Source organism: Streptopelia decaocto (assembly GCF_964273445.1).
Source record: "Streptopelia decaocto genome assembly, chromosome: 3".
NCBI classification, from domain to species: domain Eukaryota; kingdom Metazoa; phylum Chordata; class Aves; order Columbiformes; family Columbidae; genus Streptopelia; species Streptopelia decaocto.
Genome location: NC_138656.1, coordinates 94,838,130 through 94,854,986, shown reverse-complemented (window position 1 = coordinate 94,854,986; position 16,857 = coordinate 94,838,130). Strand labels below are relative to the sequence as shown.

Sequence of the window (16,857 nt, the reverse complement as noted above, 5' to 3'; positions counted from 1 at the left end):
ACAGATATGTACCTGCTGCTTAGGCATATCTGTCTTTTCAGCCTTTTCTCCTCCTTCTTTGCTGAGTGTCTTGCTGAGGTTTGACACCCATTTCAGTAAATCCCCAGCTTTCTCAACATGTTCCTTCTTTTCTTCTTCCATTGACTTCTGATGAGCACCACAAATCATAAAAAAATATGTAAACATAAATTGTTGGAGTATTTAACATTAGCATCCATAGAAACACAATTCTACTACAATGGCACTATTACCACATAAAGTGATTTCTTTTTATTTATCGCCACATGCATTATTATGACACTTCGATGTAGGAATAAAAATGCCACATAATATTCCTCAAATAATTCATAATTATGATTATGGTGCTTATTCATAGACACATACATTCATTTTAAAATGATTGATATTAAGAAAAAGCACAGCTTCCCAGCCATTACTCAGCAGATAAAATCTAACCATTTGCATATAAAGTATCTCTGAATTGCTGCCTTTGCATTACCCTCAGGTGTAGATAAGTACAGCCAGCATAAGATATTGCAAGCTATGCACATGGATTCCTAAATTACAATCAGGAAGAATACACTGCTTTTGTGCCTACAGAAACAAGAACAATATAACTAAAATTCTGAGACATTTCATCTTTTTCTGCACAGGAAAAAAAAAATATACATATATATTTTTTTTTACAGTGGTACAACCTGTTAGTAGTTTGAAATTTATCAATACTTGGAAAACATGCTCAAGTCCTTCCTTGCATCGCAAACAAAAATGAAAAAAAATTTATTTCAATCTTTATTGTTTTACTTGATATGTGAATGTGATTCATTTGCCTCTTAGAGCATGAAAACATTTTTTTTAAAAAAAGTTACCTGAAGTGAGAGAAAAAACTAGGATATGTAACTTTATGATGTGAGTAGCCCGTTAATTTTAAACAAAATGCCAGTGTGAGAGAAGTTACTTACACATATGTTTACTGGACCACAGATTTAACCCTTGTATACTTGTTTGCCACTTTTGTAAAGTAAATTATATCTGCAAATTAATCTCTAATATTAAACTAAGTAATCAGGCCACATGGAATATTGCGCTGTTTTCATTAACAAAATGGACACCTATTTTGATTTTTAATATAAAAATCTGATTCTTGTCTCACTGAAATCTACCCATTTTGCACTAATGTTAACTTTAGCAACATCAGTATAACTTGCGATTTATAGTACTTACATATGCTATCTTAAAATGTCAGATAAGGCCTTCAGGTAAAGCCTGAACCCATAGTCTGCATTTTGAAATTATGAATCTGCCTAAGCTTATCTAAAAATTTCAACTTTATAACAAATAACATCCAATTCCAGCTTTCATGGTTTATACTAACTAGTTTTAGAGCAACTCACAATTACATTACACAACACCATTTATAGTTTTCCATAAAGGTCACCATAGATCTTTTCCTTGACTTCATAGCGTTTTAAAGCAGGTCCCAAAAATGAGTACTAATCTCTTTGTTCCATTATGAATTATAGTAGAGACTGGAAATTCCTGTTTTCAGGGGCTGAGCCGCTTCTAACAATCGCAGCCCAGTGTGGCAATCAAAAACAGCTCTCTCTAAAGCTTCTTTGTAGGTCATCTTCCTCTTTGTTTTGGGGCACGTTATAACCTTAACATACGCGTTTTCATCTTTCATCTTCGTAGCTGTGACAGCATCAATAACGCCATTCTTAATCGCATCTTCCATTGTTAATCTGCAATGAGACTTTGGATCCACCAACCCACCAGTCAGGTACTGATACTCCAGGCAGCGCATACCCATTTCTTTGTCTACGGCATTTAAATGCATGGCTTCTACAGCTGACATCACCGTGTTCCTTACAGGGTGGATGATCCCAGTAAAGATCAGCTCACACTGCTGGATTTGCTTGGCACAACCGTCATCGATTAACTCCCTTTGCAAAGCTTCTGAAACACTGTACTTTTTCCCAGTAAATGGGTCAATTATGCCTCCTGTACTAACCTGAGCTTCAAGACACCGGAGGGCAGTAACTCTATCTACCAAGTTTTTGCGAGAGGCTTTTAAAACTGGAATTCTTTCATTGGTTTCAGAAAGCCAAAACCCTGCAATAGGACTGTTTAAATCTTTATTTGGCTGGGAACTGCTAACTAAAATATCACCCAACTCATTAGCTGTGATTAAACCCTCCTTATATTTATTGACCAATGCTGTACAAATTCTACCCTGATTTAAGGTCTCCTTGATATTAAACTGTACACCGGTTTTAAGATCTGTAAGCAAAAGAAAAGAATTTCCATCAGAGTCAAAACATGTAGACTCCTTCCAATCAAATTCCTGTTTGGAAAGCTCAAGATACGTAGCTTTATCAACACAATTTTTTTTATAAGCCTCATATGAAGTCATTTCAGCTCCTGTTTTGACATCTACTACAGAAATTTTATGACTTTTCTCTGCTGACGGGCTGCTTATTTTCCTCTCACCAACTGGAAGCAGAAAGCATTGACTGCTTACACTGAACAAACACATTTTCAGCAAATCACAGTAGTACATAGCTTTCCTGTTATTTGGATTGTGAAAGCATTTTGCATTACTAGAAGGTTCATGCAAAAATTTTAAAATTGTGTTATTCAGCAAGCCAAGCTGCACGGCGGTTTCTGGAGGTACTCGAACACTTCTTACAGGATCAATGACCCCTCCACTTGCAATTTGAGCCTCAAGGATATTTTTACCTTTCTGTCTTTCTAAGAGCCGAGCTTCCATAGCCTGATACACAGAGATCACTTTCCCAGAACAGCAATAGCCCAAAACAGCTTTCTCTGCCTCAAGCAGTCTATTCTTGAATTCATTATCTGCAAGTCCTCTAATGACAGCATCATCAACAGAGAATTTCTGACCTGTTGTGGGATCAATAATGAAACCAGTAGCTGCTTGTGCCTCTAAAAATGCTATTGCCAATGCTTTTCCGATGATTCTTTTCTTTGCTGCTAAAGCAAAAGAGAGGATCTCCTTGCTGGATTCAAGGTACAGCCCAGCTATAGCTGTAGGTTTAGTTAAAAATTTTTCAAGACTTTTCTGAACTGCATCAATAGTTTTCTGCCCTGACCGGAGCTGCTCAACTGTGAGCCTGTCTAGAAGTTTTACTTCAGCCAACTGTCTGGCAGTTACATCACGTCTAAGACCTTGAAATTTAATATCATCATATTCCTCTGTAAAATAATCCAACTGAGTAGCATCATCAACAGTTTTCAAAATCTCTTCCCCTAAGAAAGAGCTCATCTTTGCAAAGTCTTCTCTCCTAAACCCTTCGGATGTTTTGTATCCCTCAAACATCCTCTCTTCATTACCAAAAGTCGTGTCATTTTCTTGGTTTAATGTTGTGACTTCAACATGCATGTCATACTGCTTGTTCTTCACTATCTGTAAACAGGAATTTTTTGAGAGTGTGAGAAATCCGTCTGCAGAATTACGCTGTACATAATTCACTCCTAAATCCACCACCAGAGAAACCAAAGGGAGAACTTGAATGTAAGTCAGAAAGGAGAACGCCTACTAGCATTGGAAAGCAGAGAAATACAGATAGCTAGAGTTTTAAAATGTATTTGTATTTTAAAGTGTATTCCAAATAGTTATTCAGTAACAGGAATATGACTAGACTAAGCAACAAATACTGTTTTTTGTCACTATATGAAATCTGTTCCATTAATCAAAGCTTATTTTAACCAATAATGATACAATGGTGTATGTGAATTCCCATTTCCAACAAAAACTTCTAAAATAATGTGTTTCTTATAAATTAGTAAACCTGCTACAAAGGACTAACGAAAAGCTTTTTGTGCCATGTGAGACTGAAGTGGTTCCCTTCACCAAGGCAAGAAACATCAGAGAGAATACAGAATAGTGATAAAGCATAACTAAAAACAAACAAACAAAAGAGAATAGTAAAAACTAGCATTAGGAAGGCAAACCCTCACAAAACTTAGCGTGTACCTCCAAGGGATGCAGTTTTACTACTCCTAATTCATGTTTCACGTCTTCTTCATGTCTAATAGTTTGTCTGGAACTGTGTAGGTTCCTGTTTCTCAATCTGTCCCTCTCAGATGTTTCAGAGATTTGGTTTGCTTTATCAAAAGTTATCTGGAACTGTGTACTCGTTTGAGAAACAAACTCCGTAAAAGATTGTGGGTTTGCGTCTTCTGCTAGTGATTGATTTGTTCTTGACATCTGAAACTGCACCTCTCTCGGTATCGTATCATCAGCACTCACATACAAGGTATTTTCTTCTATTTGATCAGATTTAAAACCTGATCTCTCCTGTTTCCGCCTTAACAGAGGTGAGTTGGGTTTTGCGTGTGGAGAAAGCTGCTCAAATTCTCTAGCTGCAGTGTCACTCAGGTAATTGAAATCATTCCCTCTCCTCTCACAGCTCAATTTAAATCCAGAATCTTGGAGTTTATTATTTTGCTGAAGTTCATTCTGGAACAAAAGAAACGTGTGTTCACTCTCCTTGACCTGCAGGTCCATTTTTTGCTTCAAACTCTCAACCGTGCGCCTCTGCACTTCCAATTCTTCCTCAAGCTTCCTGCACTTCTGGTGATACTCCATTTCAGCCCGCTTCCCTTGCTGGAGCTGGTCGTGACATTTTTTAAGCCTTTCTTGCAGATCTTCCATTTGTATCTTGAAAAACCTGATGTTTTCCTCAGCCATTTGCTTCTCCTGCTGCAGGGCAACACATTCTAGCTTTATGCCAGAAATGTCTTTTTCTGTGATGCTATGGGATTCTAGTAATTTTTCAACTTTTTTCCTAAATTCCTCTGCAGAGTGTTTAAACTTAATGGATTCTTCCTGAAACAGAACCATCTTCTTGCGTGCCATTTGTTCATCCAGCGTCTTCTGATGGAGTTCATCCTGTAGCTTTTTTAATTTACTACTTAGCTCTTGTATATGAGCTTGTTGCAATTGTACCTTCTGCTCATTCAATCTCTTTTCCATACTTAGAGCATTAATTTGGGCATTTAGATTTTTAACCTCCCGATCAATGGTTATGGTGGAAGCACTTTGTTTATCACATTTTTGTTTATATTCACTAGCTAAGTCTTTTGCTTTTGCTAGATCAACTTCTAGGCTTTTGATTTTACATATGAATTCTTGCTCCATTATTGTTTGCTTATGCAATTGTTCATTTGTTGTACGCAGTTGCTCTTTGAAACCATCTGCTAGGGCTTTTAATGCATCATTCTTCCTCTGAATACTTTGTTTTTCCAAAGTAATCTTCTCTGATTCAGACTGAATTTGCTTCATCAGTAGTTTTGTTTCAGTATTCCATGTATTAAGGTCCTCTATCTTTTGTTTCAATGTTTCTGACACCTGATGACTTTTGGCTAATTCATTCTTCAGCATCTGAATTTCCTGCTGGTTTTCTTTCTCTACTTCCATTTTTTGAAGCAACTGTTCTTGAACTTTCTTATATTGGTCTTGAAGATTATTTGCTTCTCCTTTGCATGACTGTGTTCTGTGTTCGGCTGCCAGCTTCTCCTTTTGAAGAGAACTGATTTGTGAATTTAAATGTTTGATAGTGATTTCAGTTTTTGCCTGTGATCTAGTTAATTCATCTAATTCTCTTTTTAGCTGTGTCTTTTCTTGCTGAAGAGATTTCAGCTCCTCCTGATAGTTCATCTTAATTTTCTTAAGATCTATGGCTTCTTGCATCACCTCTTCAGCTTTACCTGTGGTTCTATGTAGCTGCTTGTCCAGTTCTTTTAACCGTTGCAAATACCCCTGCTCTACTCGGTCTTTTTCCTCCAACTTAATTTTTAGGCATTTAAGTTCACTATTGACCTTATCTAGTTTTTCTTTTAATAAACGAGACTTTTCTTCTGTTGATGATTTCTGAAGCTCAATTTCATTCAGTTCATATTTGAGGTCTTTAATAGTTTTATCTGCTTTTTTGTTAGCAAGGGTTAGCTCATCTATCTTCTGTTTAAGCTCTTCTACTTTTTTATCTTCTTGCTTCTTCTGGAAACCTGTAATTTCATAATCAGGCCTACAGTGGCTGCCTTGCCCAGCCGTGAAAGTTGGCAGGGAAATTTCTCTAGTTACAGAGTACCTGCCTTCAACAATCTTCCTTCGGGTTTCAGTTTTCTCTTTTTCTTGCAGCTTTATTTCTGATAGATTTCCTTTGAATTCAAGATCTTGTTCCATTTGCTTAATCATTTTCATAAGTTTCTCCTCTCCTTCTGTTTTCTTCTTCAGCTCTTGCATTAAGGTTTTTTTTTCTTGCTCTAAATCATGAAGATTAGTATCTTTTCTTCTTAGATGATCTTCAAGGTTTCTTCTGGTAAAGGTAATTTCTTCTATTTGATTTCGAAAAGCACGGAGGCTTTCTTCCAGTATACTCCTTTGAGTCTCTGCCTGAAAAACAAGCTGCCTTACACACTCCAACTCCTGCTCCGCATCTGCTTTCTCTTTCTCAATGGTCTCCAGATCTATACGACACTGCTTTGCCTCTTGCTCAGCCTTGGTCTTCTGCAGACAGATGTCTTCCATGTCCTTTTGCTGCTTCTTCCGCTCTTTTTCCGCAGCTTCCCTCACTTTAGGGAGCTCCTGTTCCACTTGGTATTTTTGTTTCTTCATGTCCTCCAACATTTCCTCAAGTGTTTTAACCTTTCCCATGAGTCTTCTGTTCTCATCAATTGTGCTGTTTTGTTGTGCCATTAGATTTGAATATGCCGCCTGCACTGATGCTTCTTTATTCTTTAAAATCTGCAAAAGAACAAGACAAGTTGGAATGTACTTTTTGTAATACAGCATATGAAATGTATTAGGCTCTTTGAGAAGCAGAATGGAAAATACTTACTCATATATAAACGGTATGTCCAGAAAGTAGGATGAGCAGTTCCCACCACCATCACCTTGTCTTGACACAGTAAGCTTCAGGAAGTTACTGCTAGCCAAATAGGAAACCCTTCAGAAAGATTTCCACAAAGCGAAGAAGTCCTGAAGCCTCTCACTTCAGTCAGATGCCTCTTAGCGGTAAGCAGTTTCAAACAACAGCTTGCATGTGCTTTTTCTCCAAACAAATAGGTAAAGCAAACAGTGAGCCAAACACTAGGTGGAAGAATTCCCAAGGAAAAAGTGGCCTGCCATTTCTGCATCAGTTGAGCAGGAAACAGAAGACAGATTTTATGCTTGCAAGCACAAATAACACAAGCAAAGTTTGGAAATCCCCTCCAAGAAAAGAAACAGTATCTAGATTTAGAGCCAAGACACATCAGTTCCAGAAGAAAACAGTATCTTAAACCCAGTACATCTATGCTGAGTAGTGTGCTCCGCAGTCCCAGTGCTCCCACTGGTTCAGCTGGGGCACTGGTAAGAGCACAGCTTAGAACACACAGTTTAGAAGTACAAACATGGCAATAAGGAAAATCCCCGTGAAAACCAGTTGGCTAGAAGTCGGCCTATGCTGGCAGATCAAGGGTAACTCTTATAAGCAAGACAGGTACTCACCAGTAAAAATATGGCTGAAACCAGACATAACTTGTCTTCATTAGCATTATTATGCCGTTAGTTACCAAATGTGAGCTAACATGAGGTAAGAACACACCTATATTCCTATGATCATACAAACATGGCATGAAGGGTAATTACAGCAACATTTGCAAATAAACAAAATGTTGATTTAGTTCAAATTTACAAGATCTACTTGATTTTTCAGATGATATATGAAACTTATTTCCTAAAAGGTTAATGCAAAGGCAGCTTCTCAATTTCCTCTCCATATTTCCCCTATGTCACAACTTTGAGCAGGCCCCAACAGATAAAAAACATTTAAATTCGTTTCTTATCAGATCTCCTTTCATGTTCCCATAGACACAAAATCTAATGTTGAAAAGAAAAAGAAGAACTAAAGATACAGACACAGTCACAAACTGTATCTTGTTAGCTTTCATTATTTCTAATCAACATGGCTGAGCATCAGCTGGGTGGAAAAAGGGATGATAATTAGATAGTAATACAAAATAAACGAAAATAAATAAAACTTTTAAAATGTAAGCATCTCAAAATGTGAAGTAATTAATATCATTAGCATATTCATTGTTTACATTATATTTAATCAACTTTAAATCACTTGACCTTGATAGGTTTGGAGATTCAAATGTTGATTTAAATTGATTTAGAATCATTCTTAAATCAACTGTTTTGGTTGCACTGCATAAAAACTGTGGTACCTTAAAATGAGTTGTTCTCCTTTTCTCTTCATTATCATTGTCTCTTTTTTTTGGCTTTTCTCTTTTTTCAAGTGAGGCTTTTTTCCCTGGTTTTTCACAGAACATTTTCTGGAGTTCAGTGTTTTTTCGAGGTACCTTTGTGCTATGACCCTTATCTGTACTGTTCATTTCTGCAACTAGCAATAAATCTTTACATTTCTGACCCTGTTTTAACTTGTCTTCTCCACTCCGCTTCTTCGCACTTATATTGTCCAAGCCACAAATTTTACCCTCTGATATTCTCTTCTCATTTACTTTCTCATCATGACTCAAAAGTTGTTTTGCTAATCCATGTTCTGATAATGGAAAACAATCCTCTCCTTCAAAATTAGTCTCTGAGAGGGCTATATTTGCATGTAAATCACCAGCATTTCCTAACAATTCCATACCTAAACCTGGATCACTCTGTACACGTGACACTTCAAAATCTAATGGATAAGATTCAGAGACTTTTGCCGCATACTGATTCCCTGAAATATTTCCTGAAGTAACAGTCAACATTTCTCGCATTGTACTCTTGGCTTCATTTGGATTTAAATTTGTTTTTTCTTGTGTTTCATTTTCTGCTATGAAGTAACATTTATCCAGAGATGCTCTGTGCAGTTTGTTTGTGTCCCTTTCAACACTACCAGAAATGCCTGGATTGCTCACAGATAGTAAATTTAATGGTGTTTTTTTGCTTTCATTGTGTGCTGCCAGCTCTCTGAAAGAGGATGCAATTTTCTCTGAAGGTGTTGCATCACTTACACCTGAAATAGAGTCGCCTTCCTCATCACATGCTTGAAACTCTGAAGAGTTTAAAGTATTATGGTTATTACTTTCTGCAAAGCAATGCTCTCTATGCTGACATTCAAAATGCGTTCTTGGTGAAAAATGTTGCTCCTTGTAAGGGCTAATATCCACGGCATGCTTTCCAGATTTTGGAGTAACTACATCTTTTTTTGTTGTTGGCTCAAAATTGGTTTCTAATTGCATCTCACATTCTTCCTTTGTTGGAACATCACTCCTTGCCTTTCTTGAACAATTTTTTCCTGTGCTTTTGTGTATCATTTCCATTTCAGGTAACTTCTTTGATAATCCTCCTGTTTTCTGCCTCTCTCCATTAACAATTTGCTCATTTAGCATTTCACCAGGACCATTACTCTTACTCAGACAGACTTCCACTGAAACAAGATAATATTTTCTACCATTTTCTTCTTCTTTAGTTTGATTATAAAAACCAATTAAACTCTCCTGCTCTGTATGTAGCTTGTTTACTCTGTTGCCACTAGTGCTACTTTCTTGACCACTGACATTTAAAAATTGCTTTAATGTTCTATCACTTTTGGTTTTATCATATCTGGCTACATCTAGTTTTCTTCTGTCAATTTCCAATTTATTTTTTGTGTGTTTAGGTTTACTGGAAGAGTTAACTTTTTGCAAATATTCCACATCCACCATGCTTTCATTAGGCGTGTTTTCCTCTCTGAATTCAACAGCTTCATTACATCCCAAATGTTGGAAGGCTTCAGCTGACTTCACAGATTGCTGGAGTTCACTCTCCTCTGGTAAGCTCTGGGCATGACAGCATATGAATTAAACTGAGATATCATGGAAAGGATCTTATTCTTTCCTAATTCTGTGCATTCTTAATGCCAATAGTAAGAGTTAGGAAAAAAGGCTGGTACAGAAGACAATCTTGGAACAATCATAGGCTTCAGAGGTCTGATCCCAGAAGAAAAAAAAAATCATTTCTCTTTTGAAAAGGATTATTCATTTTCTGATTTGCTACCCTGATTACAAAGAAAAAACCCATCAAATCACTTTGATACTGGAAACCTACTTAGGTTATCTTCAAAGAAGCCACCAAAGACTTAGTAGGCTGCCAGAAGGTAGAGAAGGAGGGAAGATGGGGGCATTTGATTTCCAAAAAAGCAGTCCTGGAGATTCAGAGCAGACAAACTCAAGAGAGTTTAAAAGATTCCATTTGCTCTTGAAGAACGTGAAGCCTCTTGGCATTCACAGGTTTCTTGATCCTTGTTTCAACTTGTGTTCTTGGTTTCATTTTTTTTATCCTGGATACCATTAGCATTATTAGTCATACTAAATCCTCAGTTATAATTGCTGCTTATCACCAAACATGAGCTATTTCCATCCATATGCTCCACTCCATGATGCACAGATTCATGTTGTTAATGCTACAGTTTGTCCAGAGGCAAGAAAAGCCAATGAAGACAAAGCCAGCACCAGAATTACACAACATTCATGTAAGAACTCTGAATTTTTTTTTCTTTAATAATGTTAACATTTATACCCTTATGAGAGCATTCTCCAATTTATGCAATTTAAATAGGACTACATTTAATAAGGGCACAATTAATTACAGGACTACAGTTAACATGGGCATTATTTGAGAAATATGCACTGCACCGTAGTCCTTAACAAATGACTATGCAATCTCTTTCAGAGAGGAACATTTCCAAAGAAAGTGAAGAGTTTAGAAGTATTTTTTTTCTCAATTATTTGGAAGGTTGATTCTGCAGCAACATGTATTTTGAGTAATTTGTCCAATTTCAGTAACGTACTTTCGTTAATAAGATTCAAAGCTAAGCATAAATAAAACATTTGACCCCCAGGAATCAGTACAGTAGAAAGGTAGAAGGAAAAAAAAAATCTAAACATGTCTAAGAAACATAAGAAATTGAGATGGCATTGCATCTCTCTGTTTAAAGAGCTCCCTTATAAGTTTTTAGGTGGACCAGGATGTAAACATAGGCCTACATAGGATATCAATGGTGCATGCACACTGTTTGCCCTCATCTTAATGTCTGCATTTATACAAAAGATCAAACCCTAAAATATTAAAGTATTAAAATGTACTGTACGTAACTACATCTCAATCATAATTTAGTTAATCATATGATCCTTCTAGCTGGATGAACTCATAAAATGTATGGGTAGTATACGATTTTGCTCATCTGAATAATGGTGTAATTTAACGCTCCTACATTCCTGTATGAAGTGTGCTGTATAAGGAATTTCAGCCTTTCAAATCTGCTGCTAACTTTGTAAATAATTCCAACAGGTATTTGTTTGCCTGGCAAGCCAAGGGAAGACCTACCTCTTCCTCTTCCAGTCTTTTCAAAGAGTCACCCGCAAACTTGATGTATTGAGTCATCAAGGTCACTAAGGCAGTATAACGAGTCCGTAAATCCATGAACTGCAGAGAAACAAAAGGGCAAGCGGAGAGGGGGAGAAGAGAGAGGGAAACACTACATTAACCTTGGAAGAAATGACAAACATGACTCTAAAACCTATCCTGATTTTGATCCCAAAACCCTGATTGTGGAATCTGAAGTCCTAATTTTCATTCTAAAGTGGAATGCCATCAGCGGGGTGCACTTGCACAAATAAATTCTAAGGATATATGAGGAGATTTATAAGGAGAATAAACAGAGGACAATGTTTTGAATTCACAGTTACTTGATTCTGTAAGACCAGGTTATAAAAGGGACAAGCAGTGCTGGTCACTGGTCCTCTCTGTACCAGTACAGCAGGAGACAGATTTCTCTTTCCCACCCAAATGAGGCTGGTTTGCTGTGGAATCTCTCCAAGTGTCCACATCAGGTAAGCTCTACCATAGCAAATATGAAAGCTCTCCCTATTTACTGTGATCAAGATCCAGCTCAGAAGTCATTCTAAACAGTTTTACTGAGGTACATTTCTCATTAGTTTTTCATAATTTGGGGGACTTCTGTTTATCAACAGCAATATACCATCTTGTTATCTAAATACTACATAATGACCAACGGGACATCTATCACATCATAAATCTATATAGGAAAAAATAATCTTGCTTGGTTTACCCTATTTAATCATTAATAAATCCTAATTCCCATTCTTGTGTTTACTCTGTTTTAAGTAAAGACTCAAAAACACCCCATGTTCTCCTGTCGTAAGAAATCCATTTACCTCTTGAATAATGAAATCTGATGAGCTTTGCATTCTTCGGCGTTTCACTGGAGATTTTTGCTGGGAGTCAACCATAGCTCTGTAGGTCATAGTCTGCAATTCATAATCCTGTAAAAAGAGAAAATACACAAAATAATTGGCATTCCATATGGTACTGACACTAAAAAAATAGGATTTTAAGTACAGCATTATTTATTACCTTCACAGCAGCTGAGTATTGTTCTGAATACTTCTGGCATTCATCTATTTTGCTTTGTTTCATTTCAATCTCAGAAACCAGCATCTGTAAAATACAAAATTACATCTTCATCTTAAAAAGTTATTTTTATTAGTATTATTATTAGCATTTCTATTTTATCTATCATCATGAAATTTACATAATACACTCATTTCCGTGTGTGTAAAAGTAATTACATTCTCAAGCCCTGGCTTTGTCAGGCTTACAGAAGCAGTGAAAAAACGCTGCCAGGTTTAATAGCTCATGAGTGAACTTGAAAACAAATTAGGAATATACACCTCATGCATATAATTGGTTACTCTGTTTCTTATTTAAGCTGCATTTCCTTCTTGCAGGAGACAGTGTAGCTCTGCCTCAGTGAAAATATTTCTACCTTCAACTACCAAGAGCAGTACACTGAGTAAAAAATTATGTGATAAGGAGAGTCCAGAATTGTAGGCACTCTCTAAGGTTTTGCTCTTCTTGCAGATTTGAAGACCAAAACAATCTCATCTACAGGAATGGCTATAAACTGTGAGTGATACATTAATGATATCAGCTGCAGTGTAAACCCCCAAAAAACATAAAAGCTGGTGATTATATGGAATTTTACAATAAGGGCTGAGGGACATAAGCACTTCCTATCAAAAAATAAAACTGATATGACTTGGTTCAAAAGATCTTTTAATTCTTTTTCAGTCATTCAGTGCTTTCCTGCAATGAAATTCCCTTTTGTACCTTATGTTGGTTCAGCTGTTTAGCCAACGCTTTGCTATTTTCAGGATGGATTTCTTGAATCTTTCGCTGAGTATCTTCCACTTGTTGAATCCACGTGTCCAAAGAATTGTAAGTATCTTTGTAATACTTCAGAGATTTATTAATACCTTCTAAGTCACGCAACCTGGTTTTATTTTAGAAGACATGCCAAAGGAGAGAAGATGAATATAAAAGATACAAAACTAAGCCAAATACAGCCTTAAAGGCTTCGGATGTCTATAGCTCTGATTACGAACATACTAAAATAACACTAAGCTGCAAATTAACTTCTCAAACATCAAGATTCCCAGCTTGGAGAAACCTTTTCATCTGTCATAAATGACACCCAGGAGAGATCCTACTACAGAAGAAACTCTGCATATCCCTCATTAGTGAGCTAAACAGCCTGAAAGTCCATGAACACAGGAATCCCCAGGCAAGAGGGCTCTGCAACAGCAGTTAATTCTGTTATAAGAAATGAGAGTATTTCAAATATGACCTGTGTAAATCAAGAAAGAAAAGAGCTATACTGGAGGTTAAGCAGCAGTTCACCATACTCTGTGTCTCTCACAAAACAACAGGAGTTACACTAAAACCAAAGCTTTTAAACATTCTAATGTGCAAAAGCAACTGATCCTGTTGGGCAAGTCCCTTTTAAAGTCATGGTTTTGACCTGAAAAAAAGAGTGCTGTGGATTTCCTCAAAGTAGTTTCCATAGTGACGAGAATACTGATAATTTTTCTTTCATGATCCTTATACTTGAAAGATCATATAAATGCAACTAATATAACATGCCACACGATTATGGACAAACCTACTTATTTAGCAACTTTTTATAGTCTGACTTGGAATGAATAGTTTGAATCACACTAATTTTGCTCTCAAGACGTGAAAAGGAGTCTGAAAAAGAGCAAGCAAAGGCAACACTATTGCTCAGGTTTCATACTTAAGCATGTTTTAAAGCTAATAACCATAAAAAAAGAGAAAGGATGATGATAACTGGAGCAAATATTTGTACATACTTTTCATATAGTGATCATCAGTGTCAAGCTGTTAAGAAGCAGCAGAGCAAACATTTGCAGAAAGCAGCTTGTTTACAGCTACGTGCTCAAGTACCACAATCTGTCCTATTTACCCTAGAAGCAACTATGTATTAACAGTAGCTTTTCAGGATATTCTGTTCAGCATATTGCCCTGTAAGGAGAGGATGTGGTTCATATTTGCCCTCCAAAGAAATAAGGACACTTCAGTTCCTCATATCACTAGTGCTTATCTTTTACATTCTGTCACGCTACCAGATGATGAAAAATCCGATGTGGATTTAAAGCTAGCCATCCTGCATTCAGCTTTAAATGAGTCAGCTTTTGTCAACCTCCCTTTCATCTTCTAGCAATTTTAAACAGAGACAATTAAATTTGGTAATTACAAGTTAATAACGTCAGTATTACAGTTGTACGGATATTCGCCCCTTAAAAACTGAGGACAAAAATGTGAAAGGTTGTTGTGTGAAATTTTACATGAAAAGCACTGTCTTTGATGCTCTTGTTCAGGTTATCTATAATGACAAACTAAAGTAGATTTTAAAAGAAATTAATTCAGGCTGTATAGTACAGACTTCCTTAATTTGCACATACTTTTTCCTTCGGTCTCTATAGTTTTGTTTCCTATCCATACAGGAAACAAAACTATACAGATGGAAGTAAAAAATACTTCTAGGAATGTCATTTACGGACATCTCCTTCTGAATTACAGGTAGGTGTGTTCTGCTGTACCTGTACATTGGTGCAGACATGTGCACGTGAGTAGCACTCTCCAATAACACAGTGACAGTAAATAGTGAAGGGCTGAATTCAGAGCACCATTTCCATTGGGTATTGAGACTGCAAGAAAACAGTTGCACACCAAAAGGAAATACTGGCACTTCACCAAAAGTTATTGTGACAAAATTATCACAGAAGTCAATGGAAGCTGAGGACCTTCAGACTTATCACTTGAGTCATTAAAAGCAAGTTAACATGAATCCAATCATAACTGATGAATCACCTCATCAGTTTAGCCTGTCAGAGCTAATTATGTGGTATTTCCATAGGACAGCAAGCCATTTCTGCAGGCCTTTTTTAGAAAGAAAGAAGACAAATTATCTCTACTGCATCTCAGTAAATTTTAAGTAAATAAATTTTCTGTATCTTGTTAATTTTTTGGTGCTCAACAGTCATGGATGTTTCCTGTGGAAAAGATAACTATGTCACCAGCACAGAAAAGGTAGGAATCCTCAATCTTAGCACTTCTCACAAATAGTTCAGAAAACTATTCTGCCCTATTTAAACATTTATTTCTGATTGTTTTTTCTCAGAAACCTGCATAAAACATGAAGAGATTACAATAAAAAGTTATACAAACCTATTTTCAATTTGAGAGTGAATGTTTTGCCACCTCTCGGCTAACTGATCAACCTTTTCTTTATGCCAGTCAAAGTCAAGATCACGTTCCTTGTGCATTTTAAACATCTGGTCACTGATCATCTTCGCCTTCTGCAGTTCATCCTCTAAGGCATGGAACACTTGTCTTTTCTCGTCTACTTCAGATCTCCATTGCTAGCATGTGATAAATAATAAATTGTAAATAACTCCTAAATTATTACAGTATTTTATAAATCAGTATTTTACATGAGTAAAATGTATAAATGAATAAATGAAAAATGCTTAAATGAGTATTTTACTTTTGGTTGCTCAAACACTGGAATGGCACCAGAACGCAGCTATGAATTGCAGAATAATTCTAAAAAAACAGCTTCCCCGCCAACATATATCAAAAGAGAGAGAGAGCAATTTAACACACTCGCCTTATAAACTACAGCCTTCAAAAAATCCTTAGGTAGATGCCAATTATTCTCTCTAGCAAAAAAGCATTACTAATCATTTGCAATATTAATATGAGGTATATGGAGCACATAAAAAATGCTCAACTTCAGTCTTACCCTTTCTCAAAGATATCTGCCAAACCTCTGAGGAAACCCTGATCAGTGAGCGTACCACAGCATTAGCAAGAACGTTATTGTGGCCACATTTATGTAACAATATATTTATGTTACCTTAAGCATATGTTACCTTTTGAAGAGACCAAAAAAAAGTTTTACTGCAGCATTGACAAGCGCCGCTCTTGGAAGTTTCAGATAGTGCCATGCGCTTCCTCAAAGCAGGAACACACTTGCAAACAATCTAATTCCTAATGCTCCAAAGTCATCATTTTTTTTCTGACATGTCAATCCTAATACAGAACTTTTGATACACTATACAGTACAGCATAACCAAAACAGGTGTTATAAGTGATAATTTTCCTATTATTTTTTTATTTACCCATGAATAGGTGCCAGCCAACTCTTACCTTTAATGTACCCATCAGATTTTCAATATTGTTTTTGTCAGCTGTTACTGCCTCTTCTTCACACAACTTAGTTTCGTAGAGTTTTACTAATGATTCTGCTCCTTGGGTGCTCTTCAGCACCATATTTACAGTTTTTAATCTGAAAAACAGTAATCTCCTGTTAAGTGAATCATCAATAACAACACTCAACAAGCTTCTGCTTTTCAGCCTTTTCATGTCACTGGGTAACCCTTTGTACAGTGGTAAAATTACATTAACCGCCTCCTCTTTGATCG

General features: G+C 36.5%; 2 protein-coding genes across 23 annotated transcripts in view; both read right to left on the bottom strand.

The window, feature by feature from the left end:
- DST (dystonin) overlaps positions 1-16,857 on the bottom strand; it is a 306,806-nt gene that overhangs the window by 118,740 nt on the left and 171,209 nt on the right. For 20 of the 22 annotated variants that reach the window (XR_014183507.1, XM_082047199.1, XM_082047216.1 and 17 more), the window contains 7 exons: positions 16,583-16,721; positions 15,599-15,792; positions 13,181-13,343; positions 12,425-12,508; positions 12,226-12,333; positions 11,375-11,473; positions 13-147 (listed from right to left, as the gene is read on the bottom strand). Coding sequence is in view for 21 of the 22 variants with exons in the window: in XM_082047199.1 (XP_081903325.1) it covers positions 13-147; positions 11,375-11,473; positions 12,226-12,333; positions 12,425-12,508; positions 13,181-13,343; positions 15,599-15,792; positions 16,583-16,721 (922 nt within the window). In the remaining variant the exon portion in view is untranslated. Of the gene's footprint in view, positions 1-12; positions 148-8,235; positions 9,734-11,374; positions 11,474-12,225; positions 12,334-12,424; positions 12,509-13,180; positions 13,344-15,598; positions 15,793-16,582; positions 16,722-16,857 lie in introns of those variants that run through there. The other 2 variants (XM_082047202.1, XM_082047203.1) reach the window with 1 other exon arrangement.
- On the bottom strand, positions 1,511-6,640 carry LOC309437561 (uncharacterized protein; the record flags this gene model as incomplete). Its single annotated transcript, XM_082048105.1, has 3 exons — positions 1,511-3,427; positions 3,998-6,211; positions 6,440-6,640. The coding sequence occupies 3 exons, from the start codon at positions 6,638-6,640 to the stop codon at positions 1,511-1,513; spliced, it is 4,332 nt and encodes a 1,443-aa protein (XP_081904231.1).